Here is a 23,357-nt window from a genome sequence, read left to right on the forward strand (position 1 = left end):
TTTCGAGTGTAGAAATGAAGCTCTCTGCCACAGAATATCTCCGGATTACTTCTCTCCACATAGCATCTCCAGATTCTGACTTACTGGGTATAGTCTTTAACAGCAAATTCTGGATGGGAGACACGGATTTCGAAGTGGGAAGGGAAGGGGATCTGGAGGACACTTTATCAAGATGCGCGTGGGTTGGTGGATAGAGTCTTCGGCTCAGAGGTTGGGGCTGCATTTTCAACATTGCATGGTTCTCATGATCAAGTAGATATACTTCGAATCTTTGGTAGGAGCGTGAAGACGAATGGACAACCGCCTACAATGGTGTATTGTATCTATCATGGGTGCGACGCTCACCTTGAGGGCGGCCGACTAATCCGGGGCGGCAGCCTCAGGCAACTGCATTGTGCCTTCCGTGCCCTCCCACCATCTCAGTTCGTTTTCCTCATTCTCCACAACACCAAGAAATGAAACAGAACTCCTTCCTTATAACCACCTTGAGCAGCTTCAAAACCACCGATGGGCTATTAGATCTAGCCTTTCAGGCTCTGGGACACATACCACTTCCTAATCCAATTATTTTGGAGCGATTCAGATGCTTATCTAATCGGGAAATCAAAGCCCGATGCCACCAACCACGCCAGCGTGTATCCTCGATTTTCCAAACATTCTGCTCAAGGCATCTTATTCTGCACCTGAGAAGCCTCATGAAGTTGATTCAACAACTGGAAAGCATGTGATCACGAACCGCTAACAAGCGCAACACATAGTGCGATCCTCTACGAGCCTCCCCACTCTCAGCAATTTAGTTAAGCACGAGTTAGCAGGGGCTGAGTAACGAAACTCTGAACAGCAGTCTCGGAGAACTTAGGGCTAAGCAGCCAAGCCTCATTTGGGAGAATCAATAAGTCCTCTTGGCACCATTGGCGATGAGGAATCTTGTCGAGTCGGGCACTACCGAGGAGCCCACTTGTGGAGACCCGCAATTCTGGGCTGGAATGTTCGCCGCCGTGATGACATTGCCGATCTTCAATCACCCACAATGGCGATGTGTCTATCGCCCTACTGGCTCAGTCTTCAAGAATGATAAGTAGAATGCAGACCGGTCCGGTTTATATCGATGGAAAAACCCGCCATCGGTAGCGTTATCTTCACGGAGCTAAATCTCTGCTGCCTAGGGGGAGCACACGTTCAAGCGGGGAATAGTGGGGACTGCCGAGCAAATACACTCGTGGATGCTGACGACTACTACTTACTAGACGATGCTTTCTACGCGCCAGTGCCGGAATAATTCCAGGAGACCGGTCGATGATTGGGAGCTGATTAGAGTTGCTGAGAAAGAAGGCTTATTTAGATCGATCGCCAGTTTTCCTGGCTCGAGAATTTCCTTCCGAGATGTTGTCGCTTCTGCTGGAGTCTGATGCCTTAAGCTGGGGATTGTTGCTCTACAAACTTGTCCTGGACGCTTGAAATTCTCAGACTATGAGGAATCTGCGGTCTGCTCCCGCTTGGCTGGGATGCTTGCTTATTGTCTTTGCGATTGTCCACGTCACGCACGCCATAGACATTGAAGTTAGCAGTGAGCGTATGTTTTCTTTCCTTACTTAGTCAATTCGCTTGAATTGCTTGTTTTGTTCTCGAAATTCCCACAAGCAGGTTGCTGATCACTACAAATTCTGCAGAATCCATTAAAGATGCCGCCAGCACCGCTGCGTACGGGTTGATGTCCTACTATCATGGCAACGAGTCAGGTCACATACCGGGGAAGCTGGATGATACGTGGTGGGAGGGGGGCGCGATGTTCATGGCTCTCATTCTGTATTACCACTATACCAGTGACAGCACATACAACAAGGAGGTGATTCAAGGAATGCAGTGGCAAGCAGGAGATTGCGATTACATGCCGTCCAACTATAGTAGCTGGCTGGTAAGAAGCTTTGCTCTTCTTCCTCGACAACCCCGCTCAATCAGCTCAATCTGACAACACCCAGGGAAACGATGATCAGATGTTCTGGGGTCTGGCGGCGATGACGGCGGCGGAGCTCAACTTTCCCAACTCGGACGATGGATATTCGTGGCTGGCGCTGGCGCAGGGAGTGTTCAACACCCAAGTCGCGCGGTGGGATACTACCTCGTGCAACGGTGGGATGCGGTGGCAGATGTGGACCTACGAAAGTGGGTATACGATGAAGAACACGATCTCGAACGCGGGTTTATTCCAGCTTTCGGCGCGGCTTGCCCGCTACACCAGCAACCAGACGTACTACGAATGGGCGGAGAAGATCTGGGACTGGTCCGCGTCGACGCCGCTGCTCAGCAACTCGACCTGGAACGTTGCCGATTCCACGGAGACGACTAACGATTGCAGCACCCAGGGCGACAACCAGTGGACGTACAACTACGGGGCTTTTCTGGGGGGCGCGGCATACATGTACAACTACACCAACGGCACCAGCCGCAGTAAGTGGCAGACGGCTGTCAACGGCCTGCTGAATGTGACGTTCGACACCTTCTTCCCGACCAAGTACGGCGGTAACGTCATGTCGGAGATCACCTGCGAGCCCACCGAGGTGTGCAACCGCGACGAGATCATCTTCAAGGGCCTCCTGTCCAACTGGCTCGCCTTCACAGCCATGCTCGTGCCCTCGACCTACAGCCGCATCTTGCCCAAGCTGCAGGGCTCCGCCGAGGGCGCCGCCGCGTCCTGCACAGGCTACTCCAACAGCTCCTGCGGCGTCCGCTGGAACTCCACCTGGGACGGCTGGTCCGGCCTCGAAGAGCAGATGAGTGTTGTCAACGTCTTCGTCGCCTCCCTCCTGCCCTATATCAGCTCCTCCGCCACCCCGCGCACCGCCTCCACCGGCGGTAACAGCACCAGTGACCCCTCCGCCGGCACCTCCGACGATACCAACGACGAGGAGACCCTCAGCACTATTACGACGGGCGACCGCGTCGGCGCCGCCTTTGTGACGGTTATTCTCGTCGCCATGTCGGTGGGGAGTCTGGTGTGGATGATCATGCTGTGACGTGCGAATGCAAGTTGGTGGTAGTGAGCTAGAATGATACCCAGTCTTAAGTGTTTAGTATTGAATTGAATTGTTCTTCAAGCGAAGCGTCCTGAGAATGCATACCTGCGTGGCCAACGGATTCTTTTTATATCTGTCCGATGACCCGGCAACCTTTACTGGCCTCTCCGAGAACGTAAAGTTTCCACAGTAGGGCTTGAAATGCTGATTTACTCAGCATTATTATGATTTGCACGCAATATAGTCCGTACCAAGCTCTCAGTCAGCACATACAACCACAGGGTGTGGAAAATAGGGATTAGAGTGGCTAACGGCCAGGTCAGGTCAGGTTAATTAGAATTTTTATATCTAACTGCCAGGTTATAACCAGGTTAAGAAAATTTTTATATCTAACTGCGGTATAGCTAAAAATTGGGTGGTTAACTGTTTTAACTGTTTTTAGTACTAAGCCTTATCTGCTATATCTCTTTTAGCTTTAATACAGTTAAGATATATTTAGATTAACAGATTATTAATCTGACTATCTTAACTATTGCCTAAAAACATATAAAAAAAAGCTTTTTAAATTAATTAAAAGTAACTAAGTAAAGTATTACTATCTTTTTTATCTTTATTTTTAAAAAATAATAAGGAATTTCTGGTAGTGCTGATAAATTCCAGCTTTTTATAAAATTATTACTTTTACAGTAAGAAATATATATAAAAATATATAATTACAGTACTGTTTGGGCTGTATATAATATAATATAAATCTCTATACCTAATTTAATTAATCTTTTTAATTCTAATAATCTTAATTACTCTGCTAATTTAATTAACTTCTTTAATACTAACAATCTTAATTTTTCTATTAATCTAATTAACTTTTTTAATTTTTTTAATTTTAATAATCCTAAATATTCTGTTGATCCAAATCTGCTTAAGATCCTATGTTATATTACTTATTTAGTCTTTCTTAGCAAATATACTTTCTAATAACTATTTAATTTAATACTAGGTACTATATCTTTTATAGTAGGTTCTGCAAAAGCCTTTTCCAAATATAAAAATAAGATCTTTAATTTATTTAATCTAGTTGGTTCTAAATATTTATAATTCTGGGCTTTAGATATAATTCTCTGCTTATTAGACCTACTAAAATATATAAAGTGCGGCGGGCGCTTTAGCTGTATATTAAAATATAATAGATTATATTTATATAAAAATATATTTTAAAGTAAAATAAACTGCTTTTATAAAGTTTTCTGCTTTTATTCTTCTATATTTATTACTTATAGAGTAGTTTGAGAATTATAAGTTAATTATAGTTATCTAGCTTATTTTTAGAAAATACTATTAAGCCTTTTTCTTCTGTTTTTCAGATTTTTACAAATTATAATAATATTTAAACTAAAATAAGCTTTTTAAGCCAGATCTTTTCTTCCCCTTTAAATCTTAAGATTATATATATTGTAAAAAATCAGAAGATTGTTCTATATCCAATTCTTTAAAAAAAATCCCTATTTTTTAGAATTAGTAGCAGAAGATAATCTTTTCCAAAGCCTATATATAAGCTTAAAAACTGCTATTTTATTTTAGGCGGAATAAGTTATTAATAATATAAAACAGCTTTTAAAAAAGTATATTATTTTTTAATAAAACCTTTTATATCTACTGTACTGCACACCTTTATATTTTATAATATTTAGAAATTAAAAACTTAGAAACTAGTTTTATAAGCTACTATCTTTATAAGGATTGTAAAAAAAATATTATTAGTTATATCTAAATAAATAATTAGTTAGATACTAAATAAAGGACTATTACAGGTATTTATTTATTTTTTTATTTTTTAAAGATAGATATTTTTTTAATTATTACTTTCTCTAGGCCTCTACAGCCTATAATAAACAGAATTTTTAAAATTAAGTTTTATACTTTATAATTGTCTGTTGCCTACTGTTCCAAACTGTTAAGTATATTTAATTTAAATAATTAATTAATTTTACTATTTTATTTTTCTACTAAAAACCAAGTCCTCCTAATTAAGCGCAGATTAAAAAATATCTTTTAAAGTTATTGAAAAATATATATACACAGTTGTTATTAAAGTTTTTAGATAATAGATAGATATTAATTATAGTAGACTACTAAACCAGCCCTAATTAAAAAGTATTTCTTACTTTAACTGGATATTTTTTAATAAAAGATATAGATTACTATAAAGTTCTACTGGGCTTCCAACCGGTATCTGGATTTTATACTAGTAAAAATCTAGCTATAATTATTTTATTAATTTTATATAAACACAATCTGGTTTATCAGTTATTAGATATAATAACTAATAATACTAGTAATAATAGTTTAATATTTAGTATAATTTTATTTAAACTCTAAGCCCAGCTCAGCCAGAGCATCCAGCTTTATAATACTTTAATTAATTCTAATCTTTTAAAGATTATTTAGAGCTAGTATTATATATTCTGTTTTACTTATATAATTCAGCTTATAGTTAATACTTTTTTATAAAAACTTTAGATTAAGGCCTTAAACAGTACTGTTAAATATATATAAAAGAATTATAATAAAAGTCTTAAAGCCTTTTTTAATATTTTAAAAACTTTTAAAAAGATATATTCTAAAAGCTATTTATAAAAGGCTAATATAAACAGCCCCTACTGTTTATATTAAAAACTATCTGTAATAGCCTTTTACAGATAGCTTTTAAAAATCTTCTTTTAGTAATAGCTTATTATACTAATTTCTAATTATAGATTTAAAAGATTATACAATTTGTAAATATAAGCTTTTAATACTATAAAAAGTTCCAGCTTATCCAACAATTAAAATCTGGATTAGTTTACTATCTTTTTTTGGACTATAAAACCTACTAAAACTTAACCTATCTTATAATTTACCAGGTACTTAATCTTTATTAAATAATTAAAAGTTTTATTTAGCACTGTAAGTATAGTAATATTAATTATTTTTATCCTACTATAATTAAGTAGAAATAAATAGAGTATTTTTTTAAGCTTCTATACTCTTTTTTTTTATATTCTATCTATCTAAGAACAGTGGGTCTACTGTTTATAAGATTTATAATATTTATAATAATTTTTTTAATTATTTAGATTACTTAATTAATTAACTAGTAAGAAAGCAGGCGTCCTGAAAGAAGAAGATTCTTAAAAGCTTGCAGAATATATATTAAAAGCTTTAAAAATACTATTATTATATCTATCAGACAGAAGGCTATATTTATATAATTATAACTATTCTAAACCCAATATCAAAGTTTAAAAAGTTTAAAAAGAATATATAGTTTAATAATAATATTAACTGGTATAATAAGTACCAAACTATTTTTAAAAAGGTTTTTTATTTTTATTACAGTCAGAACCCAGTAATTAATATACTATTATCTGGCTTTGTATTATTATCTGGTTTGGATAAAGCTTTTTATAATATTTTTAAATACCAGAGACTCTCACCTACAGCAGAGATATTTAAAAGACTTAAAATATATCTAAATATTAAAAGTATATAATTTAAAGAAATATGTTTAATTAAACTAATACTATTCTAAATATTATAGGGTATACTGATATTTTTATTTACTAAAAGTCCTACTATAATCAGTTTCCTATCCTCTATTAAATAGCTAGAGATTTTCTTTTAGTTGCAACTAATAGTATTAATATTAAATACTTATTTAATAATTTTTAAAATATCTGCTACTATTACCGGAGCTGTTTTTATTCTGATATAATTAAAGCAGTTATACTTTAGATATATACTAATTATTTTACTATTAGTAAGAAGTATTAGAATATTTTTAATAATCTTAATCCAGACTTAATTATCTTTACACCTAAGAAGTAAGAGGAGGATAAGGTGATTACTATTTTCTATATTAGTAAAAATAAAAATATAGATAATCTTAAAAATAACTCTAAAGATAGATTATTATTAGTAATAGAGAAACCAGCCTTATCTAAGTCTTTAAATATTATATATACTTAGATAGAGATAGAAACCTAGTTTTTATAATTTTTATATTATTATAATCACCGTTCTGGACAGTATAAAGAGTAGTATAATATTATTAGTATATCTAATAATAAATACTATTTTTTTATACTAGGCTCTATAAAAGTCTTTTATAAAGTATAGTATATTTTTTAGATAGAATATATAGCACAGGTTGATTAGGTAGAGCAGGTAGAGCAGATAGAACAGATTAATTAGATTAATTAAATTAATTAAATAAAGCAGGTTAATTAGATAGAGCAGGTCAATTAGATAAAGCAGGTAAAGTAGGTAAAGCAGATAGACTAAAACTAAAAAATATTACTATACTATAATTAAAAATATATTATACTTTATATATTATTTATATAAGGGGGATGTATATATTATAAATTAACCTGCAGTTATTAATCTATCTACTATACCTAATCTTTCTAACCTACAGATATAAACAGTTAAAGTAATAGTTATATCTTAACCTGACTATAACTGTACGGTTAAAAATTTTTTATACCTTAACCTGACCGCCAGGTTATGGCCAGGTTAAGGTTAAGGTATAACGGTCAGGTTAAGCCACTCTAGGCCCTAGTTAAAATAATTTTTAGATAATACAGTCCTCTAAAAACTATAGTCTTAGATTAAGACATCCAGTTTATAAATTATATATAAAAAAGAATATATAATCTACTAAAGATTACTAGAAGACTATCTACAGCCTATTATTCTTAAATAAACAGAATAACAAAATATATAAATAATACTATTAAAGTATATCTAAAAGCTTATACAGACTATAACTAAAAAAACTAGATAAATCTACTACCTTTAGCAGAGTTGGCAATTAACAGCTATATAAATATAGTTATAAAATTCTTACTGTTTTTCTTAAGCTATAGTTATAAGTTAAATCTAAACAGTTAGAAAATAGTTTAAAATATAGATCTGGAGGTTGCTGCCTCCAGCCCTATTTAATAAAAAGATATAATTATATAAAAGATATATAATACTTTAAACTGGGCCCAAAATGCTATAGCCTATATATAATAAAATACTAAAAAATAGGCTAATTAATTCTAATAAGCTGCTCTGTTGTACTAAAAGGGCGACTAGATATAATTAAGTCTACAGAATATCTATATAAATCACCCTAATAAAAAGCTAGATTAAAAAAATATAAAATACACTATTTTAAAAAGAATAGGATTATGTACTGTATAATTTAATATACTAAAAAATATTTATTCTATATTTTATATTAATCTACTTTGTCTAATAGCTTATAATATATTACTGTTATAAAATAAAAAAAACTTACAACCACCGCCCATAATAGTTAACAGTAAAAAAGAATATAAAATTAAAAAATTTTTTAATAAATAGTATATAATAAAAGGCCGGAAGAGCCAATTATAGTATTTTATTAAATAAAAAAACTATATAAAACTAATCTAAGAACCAGCCTTAGTATTTAATAATATAAAAGCAGCTGTATAATAGCAGCTGTAGCCCCAGCTAAACTCTAACTAACTATTAAATAAATAAAAGCTAAAATAAAAAAAAAACTAATACTAATATTTTTTCCCCTCAGCTCTGGTTTGTACAAATCTAAGATAAAAAAAAAAAGGAATAAAAAAAAAAGAAAAGAGAAGCTCTTTTTAAATTTTTTAAAACTAACTAAAAAGAGCTGTATTTAATCTAATAAAAAAATCAGATACTACTATACTAAATTCAGCTTATACACTAATTTAATCTACTAATTTTTTAATAATATTTTAAAAAAAAAACAGTAATTACTGAAGGCTTATATTTAGACTTATCTGGATTATAATAGCTATAATATATACTATAATTTTTAAACTTACAGTCTGTATAGACTTTATTTTATTATTTAAACAGCTATACAGTCTGCCGGAACTTTATCTAATTATTATATTTATAATAATATAATATTACCAAACCACAGGATATAATTAAAAGGCTGTTAATATAAAAAAGGCGCCCGGTGTGTATCTAACTCTATTAGTATTTTATATAAAAATACTATTAGATTTTTTTATCTAAGCCACAGTAAAAGCACCGATCTTTATTTTAAATTTATAATAAAAAAAATACTAAATATACTGCTGATCTAAAGTATAGCAAAGTTGGAGTAAGATTTTATTATTATATACTATTAGTTATATAGTAATCTAGTACTTTGTATTACTAGTACAGGGGTTATAAATAGTTATATATTATATAAATAAAAAAAGCAAATTACAGTTAGTAAAATTAAAAAAAATATAAAAAAGATTATAATAAATAAAAATTAGTATATTATTTAGATAATTAGGCTTACTAGCCCCAGTATTAGAAGAAAAAGATATAATATTAATAAGCAGAAGAAATAACAGGAATTATATAAATAAAAAAAACAGATTAGTAATAAAAAAATAAAGAAAAGATATATAAAAAAAAAGCTAAAAAAAGGGGGAGTAGCCTTTTTATATAGTACTTTATATACTTTATATAATACTAGTAGCTAAGCCTGACCATACTTTTAAAACTAGTTGTATAAATAGTATAAAAAGAGATTTTATTAACTGGATAAAAAAAATATACAGAAAAAAAAACTTTATTTACTAAAAGATTACTGTATTTACTAGATAAAAGGGGTTTATATAAAAAAAGCTATAATAAGTAATACAGGTCTTATTTATATATATACTGCCTACTAATCAGCTATAATATTATTTAAAAAAGGCTAAAGCACAGAACTGTTGCTTTAAATCTTAAACAGCTATTTATATAAATAAAAGCCGCAGAAGATACTAAAAAAAAAGGGGGGGGCTTTTATTATAGAATTAAAACCCTATTATAAAGCTTAGCTTTAGGTACTAGTTAGTATCTAAGATTTTATATACCAAGTACTAAACTAGCACTAGCTTAGCGTACATATAAAAGAATTTTATACAAACAGATGAAATAGCTTTTCAGCTATTTTTTCTTGTTTAAAGGCATGTTTTAATTAGCACAATCCATCCGTCCCGCAACAACATGCTGCTGATCTGGAGTATAATAAAGTTAGAGTAAGACTTTATTACTATATACTATTGGTTGTATAGTAACCCAGCACTCTATATCACCAGTATAGGGGTTATAAATAATTATATATTATACAGATAAAAAAAGTAAATTACAGTTAGCAAAAGTAAAAAAAACCTAAAAAAGATTATAATAAATAGGAACTAGTATATTATCTGGATAATCAGACTTACCAGCCCCAGCGTTAGAAGAAGAAAGTATAATATTAATAAGTAAAAAAAATAACAGAAATTATACAGATATAAGAAAAACAGATTGGTAATAAAAAAAAATATATAAAAAAAAAAGCTAAGGAGGGGGGGGAGTAGTTTTTTTATATAGTACTTTATATACTTTATATAATACTAGTAGCTAAGCCTAACCACACTCTTAAAACTAGTTATATAAATAGTACAAAGAAAAATTCTATTTACTGGATAAAAGAAGAACGTACAGAAAAAAAAGATTCTATTTATTAAAAAATTACTGTATTTACTGGATAGAAGAGGTTTATATAGAAAAAAGAGCTATAATAAGTAATACAGGCCTTGCCTATATATATACTACCTACTAACCAGTTATAATATTATCTAAAAAAGGCTGAAGTACAGAACTGTTACTCTGAACCCTGGACGGCTGTTTATATAAGTAGAAACTGCAGAAGATACTAAAAAAAAAAGGCTTTTATTATAGAACTAAAACCCTATTATAAAGCTCAGCTTCAGATATCAGTTGGTATCTGAGGTCTTGCATACTAAGTACTAAACTAGCACTAGCTTAGCGCACACATAAAAGAATTTCGTACAAACAGATGAAATAGCTCCTCAGCTATTTCTTCTTATTCAAAGGCACGTTTTGATTAGCACAATCCATCCGTCCCGTAACATTTATAATAATCTATATATATTTATAGATTACTGATTTTTTTTCTATAAAAGGACCAGTATGCCTATTAGTAACTTAAAATACTATATTTATCCTTTTATAAGTATTTTTTATAGATAGTTCTATAGGACTTTTTTTCTGTAAGTAATATTTTATATACCTATTCCGGCTTCAGTTGGGTTCGAAATCGTCCTCCGTGAAGCCGACGATGGTTTCTTGCGTGTTTGTGGGAGGGGTCTTGGACCCTGTCGCGGGTGGGTCCGCCATCAGCCAGGGGGAGGTCCCGCTTGGCGCAATAACGCTGCAGCTTTATGTCGTCTTAAACTCAACCAAGACGTCGGTGACGCCAACGTCTTGTTTTTCGCCAGATCGAATGGTACCGACAGTGAATAGTAAGTCTGGGCCGATATGTATGTACAAGTCGCTGGCTGAGTTTTAGATGAAGAGCAGAGCGTCTACTATTACGCGGGTGGGCAAGATTCGTTCCCGGAAAGATCTCTGACTCGAATCTTGTATGATATCTTCGAACTGGCCTTTGAAGGACCGTATGCTAGCCCTGTATCTCTTGCACGAATAGACAACGTCCTTTATGATATCATCATATGCATACCAAACATATTTTTATTTTTATTTATTTATTTTTATTTATTTTTTTTTGATTTTATTTCTGTCAACTATTCTCCATTGCCACAGCCAGTTTTTCTTTCATGGGCATGTAAATAGGGAAATTCTCAAGACTTGAATGAACCCATGGGTTCCTTGCGGTGAACTCGTATCCGAATCCCTGTATGTCAATGTGCTAAATTGACTTAATTCAAGGCCTATAAGAAAAGGAATCTTCCACCACAAATTCCAGTCGACAGGGCAGGTCCACACTGGAGTTCCCGATATAGATCCCGTATATCCCCGCATCGACGGACCACGCATCGATTGTTTCGTCCCAGTATGCCACACTGTCCTTGCTGATGGAGCTTGAAACTGGCTTGCTTTCCCCGGGCCGGAGACTGAGCTTCGCAAACCCCGCCAACTCTCTTTTTGGTCGACTGACGGGCGATGAGACTTCTTTGGGGCCAACATACACCTGAACAACCTCAGTGCCCGCTAAAGGGCCCGTGTTCTTGACATTCACGGTTACGACTAAGTCATTCTGTCGGTCTATGTGCTGGGTGGATATAGTCGCATTTGATATCTCGAACGTGGTGTACGATAAGCCAAAGCCGAAGGGGAACTGTACGGCTTCAGGCTGACGATCGAAGTGACGATAACCAATGAAGACGCCCTCTTCGTACGAAACTGTCAAGGTGTCAAGGTTACCGGGGAAGTTGTCATAGCTTGGGCTGTCTGTGATGGATTTGGGGAATGTCACAGGAAGCTTGCCGCCTGGATTGACCGTACCCAAAAGGATATCAGCAACGGCATGACCGGCTTCCTGTCCAGGAAACCAGGCTTGAAGAACGGCTGATACGTCCGCAAGCCATGGCATGGTGATTGGAGTTCCTGTAAAATTCACGACAATTGTCTTGGGATTAACCCTGGCGGTGGCTTGGATAAGTTTGTCAAGCGATCCATCACGAGGTAAATTCATGGATTCTCGGTCAGCTCCTTCGGTCTCCCACTCTGGGGTATTCCCAACAAAAACAATAGCGATGTCTGATGACCGAGCCACTGCGACTGCTTCGGAAAGAAGATCGGCGTCGTGCTCGTCTTCATACATAAAGCCAACATTGAAGCCAACAATATTGGAAGCGTAGGTCACGAGCCCGCTGGTGGTATCCTGCGCCGATTTGGCTTCAACGCGAATTTTGTACTCCTTCCCGGCCATGAACTGGTATTGTTTCTTTTCCTCGGCGGCTGTACCCAAAAGGAACGCCATGACATCGGGGCAGTTCCCCTCATACTCGAAAACAGGTTCGCCGTTAATGAAAACGCTAGTGTTGCCAACGGTAGAGAAGCCGAGGTAGTGATTCCCCGTGCGGGTTGGTGTAAACGTCCCCACCATAATGGCAGCAGTCGTGTCGGTGCAATCATTGGACTGAAACTCGGATTTCGCAACAGTTGATGTGGTACCATTCCCATCCACATCGGACAATCTCCACACCTGCAAGTTGAAGCCGGGATGACCGTCCTCATTGACCACGTTTTCCGAGAACGAGGGAAGATTGCGGTTCATTTTCGCACCTTCAGCATACCTGAGCTGAACCGAACTGCCCAGGGCTTCCTCGAGCGCGTCGTATGGGGTGATCTTTCGATGGCTGTTGACATGCGCCGAACCACCACCGTGTCCAAGGTAGTGTTTGGCCAACCCCAGAAGCCCCACCGACTGAAGTCCGCTCTTCTCTATTGGAAGGATACTATTGTCGTTCTTGAGGAGGACGATGCCATTGGCACCTGCCTGTCGGATAATCTGCCGATGCTCTGGCAGATCGACTGCAACCTCCTCAGGAATGCCTGGGTTGGCAAACTTTCCGGTCTTTTCTAAGAGCTGTAAAAGTGCCTTTACCCGTCGGTCTAAGGTCTCTTCAAGAACAAAGCCGCTCTCAATAGCATCTAAGACCTTTTGTGCGGTATATTGGGTGGGCGGACCCGGCATTTCGAGGTCGAGGCCCGCGTTCAACGCTCCCACAACGGAATTGACACCTCCCCAATCACTCATTGTCAGGCCTTTGAAGCCCCATTGCCGCAGAATATCAAACAGGCTTTTGCTGGAGTCAGCGTGCTCTCCATTGACTCGATTGAAACTCGTCATCAAGGCCCAGGGGTCCGACATCTTGACTGCGATTTCGAACGGTTTCAGGTATATCTCCCGCAGAGCTCGTTGACTGACTTGAGCGTTGATGGTGAATCGACGTGTTTCCTGCTCGTTGCATGCATAGTGTTTAATCGTAGCGGCAATGCCTTCCCGTTGAAGTCCGATAATATAGTGACTTGCTAACACTCCGGCAAGGTAAGGGTCTTCGGAGAACGATTCAAAATTTCGTCCCCCTCGAGGATCCCGGTGCGGACAGACTGTCGGTCCAAGTAAGACGTGGGCCCCCTTGGTAACTGTCTCTTCGGCCAGGGATTTTCCCACTTTTTCAGCCAGGTCCCTGTCGAAGGTAGATGCCAGGGAGACGGATGCCGGAAAACATGCACTCGTCATAGAGCCTTTGAAATTGGCGCCCCTGGCTCCGTTTGGGCCATCCGACAGTTTGAGCGCGGGAACTCCTAGCCTTGGCACTGAATGAGTGGTCCAGAAATCAGCTCCTGCAAGGAGCGATATCTTCTCGTCGAGTGTAAGCTGGGAAATAATAGATTCAATGTCGGCGGTGGGGGGGTTATGAGACGCCATGGCGGAAATGCCTTTGGTGTTTGCGTTCAAGAGGAAGGGCGAGGTGTAAGGGAGGAGAGGCTTTTCTTCCGCTGGGTTAGTAGCCCTCTATATATCTCTTGCAAAGTCCTTAGTAGAGTTTCTGTTAGAGTAGAATGACTGGAAATAGGTATATGACCTGTTCTCCGTTACTCCGCGTCCCCACCGTCAGGGTCCACAGGACGGACAGGAGCCTGCTGACGCAGCTAAGATTGCCCTATTTCTGAACCATCCAACTGGCCGTAATATTTGCTGGCCCAGCAGTTTTTTTTCTTCATACGTAGTATGTTTCGATACAGCGTGATTGGTATTGGGTCACTCGCCCAGCTCGCCATGTGATGTAGATCTCGTCTACTGCAGCGCACTTGGTTCATTATTATGGTGCATGGTTGGAATTCACAAATCTTAAGGTGCTCAAGTGCATCCTTCAAGATGAAAAATCTGTATTTTTCCATGGCTTGCACGAACATTCCTACGGGTAGCTTTCCAATGAATCCCTTCCAAAGACAAATCGACGAAATTTGGATGACATCCCCACCATCCTCGCCTGCAAGTTTTCAACCAACTCCAAGTAAATCGAGGATTAAATTATCCAAGGAAACAACTCATGCAGCTTCTTCGATGTGGATCATGTCGACATCTGTTCTCTTGTTCCTGGCGATGTGGTCCAAGATCTCCCTCCGCGCCGGAGTCGCAGCGTCCGCCCCGTCAAAAATGGTGGCCATCTCCTCAAGAGTGTGACCCTTCGTTTCGGGGTAGAAGAACCAAACCGTGAGAATCAGTATGATAAGAATGATTACAAAAACGATATAGTATTTCCAGCTGAGTTCCACGAAGTCAGTAGAGTTCATTTCCAGTATTACATTTGGGACGTACCCAATGGCATCTAATGCGATAGGGTTGACAAAGATATTAAAAAATATAGCAACCTGGGCGGAAAGCTGTGCGGATGCAATTCCTTGGGCTCGTAGACTGTAGGGCCAGATTTCGGCCGGGTAGGAGACGAAAAGCGGCGTGCTGTGCAGGAATTTGTTAGCCGTCATTCTTGGAGCATCGAGGGACAAGCCTACAATGCAATGTCATAAAATCCGTAGAACAGAAAGAGGAAGGGAATGACACTGATGCCAGCATCTTTCGCGCCAGTTTCTGCAAAGGATCCTGAGAGGCCTGTAATACAGATGTAGCTGACCAACATGCCAAACCCTGAGACCAAAAACAGCTTTCGCCGGCCCAGCCGATCAACCGAGAAGGCAGCGCCAGTGGCAAGAAGAAGATTCCATATCTATTTGTCGTTAGAGTGCGGTTCCCGAGATAGAGGGGGTCTGGATTACCTGTATACAGCCGTTCAAGAGGGTTTGGTCAGTTGTGTCAGTGATACCAGCCGCTTCGAGCACCAGAACAAAGTAGTAAGATACAACTCCCACGCCGTTCCACTGAGAAAAAACACCTAGCGTAATGCTGATGAGCGACCGATGGCGATTGCCTTTGCTCCTGAACATATCAGCCCAACTGGTGTTCTCTTTGGCCTCTCTTTCCGCCCTCAAAATGACCATCATTTCTTCCAACTCGAGGTCCACCAGTGCATTTCGGACTCCTCCATTGTGATATTTAATTAGGACCTGTTTGGCGTCGTCGATTTGGCCTTTGAAAACGAGATAGCGGGGGCTTTCAGGCGACATCAAGAAGCCAGGGAGGGCGATAACTGGGATCGCAATTTGAAGGAGCGAAGGGATTCGCCAACTCCAACTGGTCACACAATTGCGCGTCCCTGAAAGATATCAGATCAGGGTCCTGTCAATCGAGGAAATTGAAATATAGGGGCGAGATATAACATACCGAATGTAGCCCATGCTGCAATGATACTTCCGACAAACCACCCACAGTTGTACAGGGCAGTGCAAATGCCGCGATGAGAGGGATAAGCGGTTTCAGTAATGAGAATGGAAGCCGAGTTGGCGTAGAACTGGCTGGCCAGGCCGAGGAAAAACCTGGCCACAATGAAACAAGCTTCATTGGGCGCTGCCGTCTGAAGGGCGACCCCGACGGCCAAGAACAAGTATCCCAGATAAACACCAGTTTTGCGGCCAAAATGTTGTACCGTCCATGCGGATGGAAAGACAGCGACCATGGCACCAACAGATTGAGTAGAATTGATAAATCCAAGCCAGGCGCCTTTGGGGTGATTCATAAACTTTTGCCACTGGGGTAGGGCTTGGAGACCGTTCATCATTGTGCCATCGTAACCATTGGCAGAGGAAAACAGAATACAACTGAACAGGATGAAGTTGAGTCGGAGCAAATGTGGTTTCTTCCACCAGGGACGTCCGTCCTTGGGAAGTGCAGCGAATACGCTCTCGCCCACATCGGCCGCAGCCCTAACGTGCGCTTCGAGCGTTTCAGAAAGGCCCGACGACATTGTAGCACCAAATGGAAGAAAAGAGGGGAAAGTGAGATCTGAATTAGGATACGCGGACGAGCTAGGAATTGAGGATTTCGCTTTATATGGGCGGGGAAATTGGAAGTTGATGTCTTGTGGGGTCTTCCCCATGGGGCACGACCGAGAGGTTTCACCAACTCTACGGAGCGATCGCCACCCAACAGAGGTCAAGAAGAGAAAGTGACCATGATTACCTGTTGGGTACGAAAGGAGGCTTGTGTAATCAAAGTAAGGAACTCAAAATAAGGAACCTCTACAATCACTTTTCCGGCGAGACGTTGGCTTGTTGTTCAGGTTCCACAAGCGGGGAATACCGGACTCTCGCCTGTAATGACGGACCCACAGGCAGAGACGGGGAGTATCGGGCATATGCATTGTCATCCACTATGCAAAGAACTTTGAAGACGACTGTGCATACATCTTCAAACCAGGACACTCGTTCACATTATAAGACTGAACGTCTCGGATTGTTCAACGTACTACTTTCACCGGCAACTCCATCTTCGAAAAGATGCCAGACAGTATGACCGAAGTTCCGACTCTGCGGTGGGGGATCCTGGGTATGTTTTCATGAAAAAAAAAAAAAAAAAACCAAAACAAGGGAATATGAACCATGCTGATCGGGGCCAGGTACTGGTTGGATTTCAACCATGTTTGTAACCGATGTCATTGCGCCCCGAATCAATGCACCGGTGAGACATGTCGTCGCCGCCCTAGGATCCTCCTCAGAAGAAAAAGGAGCCATGTTTGTCCAGAAGGTCTGGGCATACTCATCAGCACCCCGACCACGGATCTATGACCGATATCAGAACGTATACAATGACGAAAACGTCGACATCGTCTACGTGGGGACACCTCATGCAGTGCACAAGCAGAACTGTCTCGATGCCATCACCGCTGGGAAATCCGTGCTTTGCGAGAAACCTTTTGCCATCAACGAACACGAAGCCCGGGATGTAATCCATGCCGCAAGAGATAAGGGAGTTTTCATCATGGAAGGTAAATCCAAAATCTCACCGATATCTCACTTGTTGAGCCCTAACTTTTCTTTTCCCTTCTTCGGCAGCTGTATGGACCCGGTTCTTCCCCCTCATGCGGTCTCTACACGAGCACCTGAACGTGAAAAAATCAATCGGCCAGGTACACCGTTTATTTGTTGATTTTGGGTTAGACATTCCTCTGGCGGGTCTTCCAGCCAGTTCACGACTCAAAGATCCGGGCCAGGGAGCTGGCGCCCTACTAGACATAGGCATATACTCCTTGACCTACGCGTCTCTTGTGATGGGCAAGGGTAAACTTGGAAAATCTCATCCTCATCCTCAAGTCATTTCAATGCTCGACATCGTGGATGGGATTGACGAATCAAACGTGGTGATCTTAAGGTACGAAGAGCAGAGGTCAACTGCAATTTGCACTTCGACACTTGGCTTTAAATCGCCTGAAGACTTCGCACGAATAGAGGGGTCAGAAGGCACCATTACAATTTTTGGCGGTGCCGCCAGCTGTCCTAGTGGATTCCGACTATGTCGGACAAATGCGGATCCAAAGCAATCAGCAACGCAGACTTTTAGTTTCAATCACCCCGCAGGAACTACGGGATTCTTTTACGAGGCAGATGCAGTAGCCGTGGATATCGCGAATGGCAGGTTGGAAAACGAAACAATGCCTCTGGACGAGACTTTGAGGATGCTAAGATTGATGGATACCATTCGGAAGGATGGTGGTCTTGTTTACTTTCAAGATCAGGATAGATGAAAACCCAAATAGAACCTTGAAACCGCCAATATACCGACTGGACCTCCTGGCAGTCGCAATAAATTCTCTAGAATCGGTCTTGAAGCGACGCAATGACCTCTCTCGCTTTGGCAATATCCGGGCTCTCGGACTCCCAGTACTTCAAAATATCCAGACATGTTTGGAAAGAATGCCCAAATTCCCCTTCCCAGTGTGAATCCCGCAAAATGTTGCCGGCTGGAATTAGCCCGCTTTTCCTGGCGCCGAGAAGGAGCAAGGCACACGTGCTGACCATTCTACACGAGAGCCACGTTCCATGGTTTCGGTGATAGAATGGCACAGTTGCAGTTAGTTCGAGTATATTCTTGAGCGCCTTTTGAGCTAGTGTGTCGATAATCTGATTGCTTTCCAAATCGCTAGTCCGGTGATGTATCGCGTAATACAGAAATGGTCTGTAAAGAAGGCATTTGATATCGATATATCGTCCACGAATCATGCATCGAAGCTCATCCTTTTCTTCCCATGCAACCCCCCCTCGATATTGTGTGGGGGCAGTCAACTCCCTAAATGAGCAAAAGGTAGGTGAGTGCCTTGGATGACGCAGTATTTAACTTAGAACATAGGCATCGTTTGCATACCAGTTGTCCAGTTGCATTTCCAAATCCTCGGCAATCGCCGCAGCCTCACGAACGTTCATTCGTGACCAAGACTCATAATCTTCTTTGTAGAAGTAATGTGACACTCGATTTCCGATCCGTCGGAGGGCTATCTCACTGAGATAATAGTACCAGGACTGCTCTTCCACTTCCTGAAGTGTGCCAAACGTTGATGACTGACACATCTGTTGCAACGAAGAGCTCGAGAGAGGTGTAGACAGAGCCAGACTACTGTGCTCTTGCGAGGCCTCTGCCGGAGTCGCGGGAGACGGTGGTGAAGGAAACATATAGGGATACGCAAGCGTGGCAAGCTCTGATACTTGGAGATCCAGCTCTAGACGGATCTCACTGATTATTGCCAAGTATGTTAGTAATATTCCAGTTACGTTTAGATGATCCTTACCATTCCGATTTGAAACAGGTCCAGTACAAGCTCTGTTCCAGTCGGCGATTGGCTGGTTCCAGCATCGGGCCGTGAACACCTCCCCGTCGCTGGAGTGCAACCTGGCCTTTTACGCGAGTAGCATAAATAGACGCGGCTTGATGGAAGTGGGACTGGGCATCCAGGGGGCGAATAATGTACATGAGATAAATCCCAGATAAGAGAAAACATTGGGCCGCGACAAGACTTCGATCTAAAAGACCCAGCCTTCGACGGGCAAGGCGATAGTAGTTTTCGGCTGCGACCCGGTCACTATCGACAAAGTGAGGAGGATCTGGAGCGTGCTGTTCGAGAGGTCCTGTTCTTGCGTCATATGGGCTTGCGATTGCACCCAGTGCACATGCCAATAGCTTTATTCATCAGATTGAGATGTCATCATGAGCTGTCCCTGATTGAACTCACCACTAAACATGACGATGAATCCCAGCCGAGCCCATGTTCAGCGATGCTGCTGGCGAACTGTCTGAGTGATTTGGAGTCCAAGATGGGATTTTTGATGTGAACCAGACGCAAGAACCTGATGACGAGATTTGGTATATCATCATCACAGGTACCACCACGTTTCAGACTGACATAGTCTGCGGGTATTTTCAAGGGGTTGTCTGGCTCGACCGATAGCGCGTGCTCTGCAATCAAAAGCTCTTCGGCAAGAAGACATGGGCCGAATTGGCCATCAAAGATAGGCCAATTGAGTACAGAATCAGTAGAAGAAAATGATGATGGAACATGCAGCCCATCGAGAGCTCGAGGAACTTGGCCTTCCGGGCCCTCCTCTAGCGCCGCTGCTCCAAATGCTTCATGACCGCCACAGTCGTTACTGTCCTTCACACCATGGGATACGGGCGCGTGGTGAAACCGAAGATCAGAGTTTTCGTCTAGTCTCCGAAGCACTTCGTTCAACTTCTCGAGGATCAACAGGCTCGCGGGGTCAAATCTAGAGCATACACATTAATCAAGTCCTGCCATCGGTGTCTTTTAGCGCGTCCGCACGATGAATGATTCTCTCTCTGATCATAGGAACACTTTGCTCCAAGCCTTACACATGAGCGGCATTCTGGTCTTTCATTCGTACACTTGATTTTTCGAGTCCTGCAGTGATCGCACGCAGTGACTGCTCGCTTCCGAGGGTGCGTCATGTTGCGGGGTCGTGGTTCAGCGCCCTGGGCGGTTTGACGCGCAATCGTAGAGTCTCGGTGAGAGGTGCTCGAGGCCATGCTGTGGATCCTACTTTAGTGGTGCAACGCCAAATGATTGACTTATTCAACCCAATAACGCAAGGTACATGGGAAAGGGTGTTGGGGAAACGGGGAGGTTCGGCCGACTTAAATATTAGACTAGTCTGGAGCGGAGACTGGGTGGGGGCGACGAAACCTTCACGGGGAATAGCGGGTATGGGTTGCGGCCAGCACTCGCAACCAGACGGCCCGAGGCTTGGCTTCATTGCGAGTCCAGCCTATATAACAATGGACGAATGGGCTTTATTTGTTGGAGGCATGAACCCAACTGAAAGCAACGACCCGGAAAATGGCACCAGGAGCGGTTCTCAGGGTTGGGCTAATCGGTTGCGGCGAGGTCGCGCAGGTTGTCCATATCCCCACGCTGAGTTTCTTGTCCGATTGCTTTCGCATCACGTACTTATGCGATGTTTCTGAACAAGCACTCGAGCATTGCAGAGCGAAGATTGCAGGTGACATGGTGTCTATCACCACAAACCCCCAGGATCTATGCGCATCTCCCAGTGTAGATGTTGTCTTTGTGATCAACAGTGACGAATACCATGCCGACCACGCCATTCTAGCGTTGGAGCACAACAAGTTCGTTTTCGTTGAGAAACCCCTCGCGCTGAATATTCGTGATATCGACCGGATCAAAGCCGCTGAACGTGCTTCCCAGGGCAAGTTGATGGTTGGATATATGAGACGTCACGCAGCAGCGTTTGTGGACGGAGTGAAGGAGATTGGGGGAATGGGTGAAATTCTATTCGCTCGAGTGCGAGGTCAGTTGTTCTGAAGAACTACCGCTCAATCCAGACTGACATGTTCATAGATATCATTGGCCCCAACAACGCTTTTGTTTCTCAATCCGGGACGTTTCCGAAAAGGTTCATGGACATTCCACCGGAGGTTGTCGAGGAAAAGAACGCCCGTGCTGCAGAGCTCACCAGACAAGGCTTGGTGTCAGAATGTGGAGTTCCCATGACTGAGGCCACCACATCCATGTGGCGTATTCTTGGCGGCCTAGGGAGCCATGATTTATCTGCCATGCGCGAGGTATTGGGTATGCCCACCAAAGTCTTAGGAGCGAATCTGGGCTTCCCATTTTGGAAGTGAGTCAATATTCCAATCGCCATCTGAAGTGGTTCCAGTCTTGACATCAAAGCAATAGTGTAATTTTCCAGTATCCTGGATTTGCAGTGAGCTACGAATCTGGAATAGACTCGATTCCTCGTTTCGACGCTCATATCGAAATCTATAGTCAAACCAAATCCGTCCGCATACAATTTGACACCCCTTATGTGAAGGGCCTTCCGACTACGTTGCATATATGTGAAAGAGATCACGATGGCTACCGCGAGACCACGTTTCGCAGAACTTACGAAGACCCCTACACCTTGCAGCTCAAAGAGTTATACAATTGGGTGCTGCGGGGAACTCCAGTGAAGACTACTGCAGCAGACGCAGAGCAAGACTGCAGGATCTTTCAAATGATCCTGAACGCGGGAGCTTCTACTAGCTAAGTTTATTACTTGTCTTTCAATATGAATTTCTTCATCGCTACGGGGAGGTCCATGAGGATTTACTCAAAGATCCCGCCCTATCTCTAGTATACGTGGATAATATACCCTTGTGGCTCATATGGAAACAAATCTTCCGACCTTGGGCCTTTGAGTCCCAGAAGCTGGAATCTGCTTTGTCTTCGCCTTCCCGGCATGATTTTTTCCAGCAAGGACTCTTCGTCTCGAAGGATGTTTTGTCAAGAGGGTATCGACTCCGTGTTATATTGGATCTTCCGACTGGTAGGCTCAAAAATTAGATCGAATGGACGGTAATATATGCTGAGATTTTAATCGGTGGCAGCTGTAATGATAAAGGAAGATCGATTGAATTGATTTTCATCAGAAAAGAACAGGATATATATACACAGAGTGAAGCTCACATGGATTGACAATCAGTTAGGATTGAAACAGAATAACCGGAATCAATTTCGTATACGAGATCCCTATCATGTCGCAAGGCGCTTACCGTAGAAGTAGGCGCGAGTGCAATGACGGCCCAGTTGAACGTATGTCATGTCCGAGACTTTGCATGCCACTAGAGGTAGTGTGGTGTAAAATGTGTAGCTGCTAGCTCAGCAAACCAAGAAAAGAAAGCCCAATCACTAGGCATTCTTCTAAAGTCTCCGAGCAGGTCCTATAGAACTATAATAAAATGGTACAGGACACTACATATAACCTAAAGATCCACCTGCAATGGATTGATGAGAAAATGGCACGTTTTACTCTCCACGAAATAAACAGCTCCGATGAAAATACGGACCTGAAGGACGAGAGAAGTAACGAAGCGATTCCTCCACATTTGTGAAGATGCGAAGGGAATTCTTGACTCCTTGCACCGAAAAGAATCAGCCATATTTAAGAAGTCGAGTGCTTCCGTCTCCGTGCCCCTGTAGGGATATCTGATGACCTGGAGTTAGCGCCGAGGCTGAATCCAACTAACTCAGCTCGATGTCATCACACCTAATTAGCTAATGGAAAAGAGTGCCAATACAC

General features: G+C 40.8%; 6 protein-coding genes across 6 annotated transcripts; 3 read left to right on the forward strand and 3 right to left on the reverse strand.

The window, feature by feature from the left end:
* The first annotated feature begins 1,375 nt into the window (after positions 1-1,375).
* On the forward strand, positions 1,376-3,041 carry BO82DRAFT_210586 (glycoside hydrolase family 76 protein). The gene is made up of 3 exons (XM_025630685.1): positions 1,376-1,573; positions 1,671-1,915; positions 1,980-3,041. The coding sequence occupies exons 1-3, from the start codon at positions 1,471-1,473 to the stop codon at positions 3,012-3,014; spliced, it is 1,383 nt and encodes a 460-aa protein (XP_025494978.1). The 5' UTR covers positions 1,376-1,470; the 3' UTR covers positions 3,015-3,041.
* Positions 3,042-11,787: 8,746 nt separating this feature from the next.
* On the reverse strand, positions 11,788-14,301 carry BO82DRAFT_426593 (uncharacterized protein; the record flags this gene model as incomplete). The annotated part of the gene is made up of 1 exon (XM_025640366.1): positions 11,788-14,301. The coding sequence occupies one exon, from the start codon at positions 14,299-14,301 to the stop codon at positions 11,788-11,790; it is 2,514 nt and encodes an 837-aa protein (XP_025494979.1).
* A 550-nt stretch (positions 14,302-14,851) lies between these two features.
* On the reverse strand, positions 14,852-16,735 carry BO82DRAFT_426595 (sugar transporter; the record flags this gene model as incomplete). The annotated part of the gene is made up of 5 exons (XM_025640367.1): positions 14,852-15,141; positions 15,196-15,336; positions 15,390-15,601; positions 15,651-16,087; positions 16,156-16,735. The coding sequence occupies 5 exons, from the start codon at positions 16,733-16,735 to the stop codon at positions 14,925-14,927; spliced, it is 1,587 nt and encodes a 528-aa protein (XP_025494980.1). The 3' UTR covers positions 14,852-14,924.
* Positions 16,736-17,267: 532 nt separating this feature from the next.
* Positions 17,268-18,902, forward strand: BO82DRAFT_426597 (Gfo/Idh/MocA family protein; the record flags this gene model as incomplete). Its single annotated transcript, XM_025640368.1, has 3 exons — positions 17,268-17,316; positions 17,387-17,755; positions 17,823-18,902. 3 exons carry the CDS (start codon positions 17,268-17,270, stop codon positions 18,509-18,511), a joined length of 1,107 nt encoding a protein of 368 aa, XP_025494981.1. The 3' UTR covers positions 18,512-18,902.
* Positions 18,454-20,802, reverse strand: BO82DRAFT_389805 (fungal specific transcription factor domain-containing protein; the record flags this gene model as incomplete). Its single annotated transcript, XM_025638474.1, has 5 exons — positions 18,454-19,053; positions 19,129-19,494; positions 19,550-19,938; positions 19,991-20,522; positions 20,693-20,802. The coding sequence occupies 5 exons, from the start codon at positions 20,800-20,802 to the stop codon at positions 18,579-18,581; spliced, it is 1,872 nt and encodes a 623-aa protein (XP_025494982.1). The 3' UTR covers positions 18,454-18,578.
* Positions 20,803-21,280: 478 nt separating this feature from the next.
* BO82DRAFT_372092 (Gfo/Idh/MocA family protein) lies at positions 21,281-22,325 on the forward strand (the record flags this gene model as incomplete). Its single annotated transcript, XM_025637304.1, has 3 exons — positions 21,281-21,584; positions 21,635-21,914; positions 21,974-22,325. The coding sequence occupies 3 exons, from the start codon at positions 21,281-21,283 to the stop codon at positions 22,323-22,325; spliced, it is 936 nt and encodes a 311-aa protein (XP_025494983.1).
* Between the last annotated feature and the right edge of the window lie 1,032 nt (positions 22,326-23,357).

This window comes from Aspergillus uvarum, assembly GCF_003184745.1.
Source record: "Aspergillus uvarum CBS 121591 unplaced genomic scaffold BO82scaffold_9, whole genome shotgun sequence".
NCBI lineage: Eukaryota > Fungi > Ascomycota > Eurotiomycetes > Eurotiales > Aspergillaceae > Aspergillus > Aspergillus uvarum.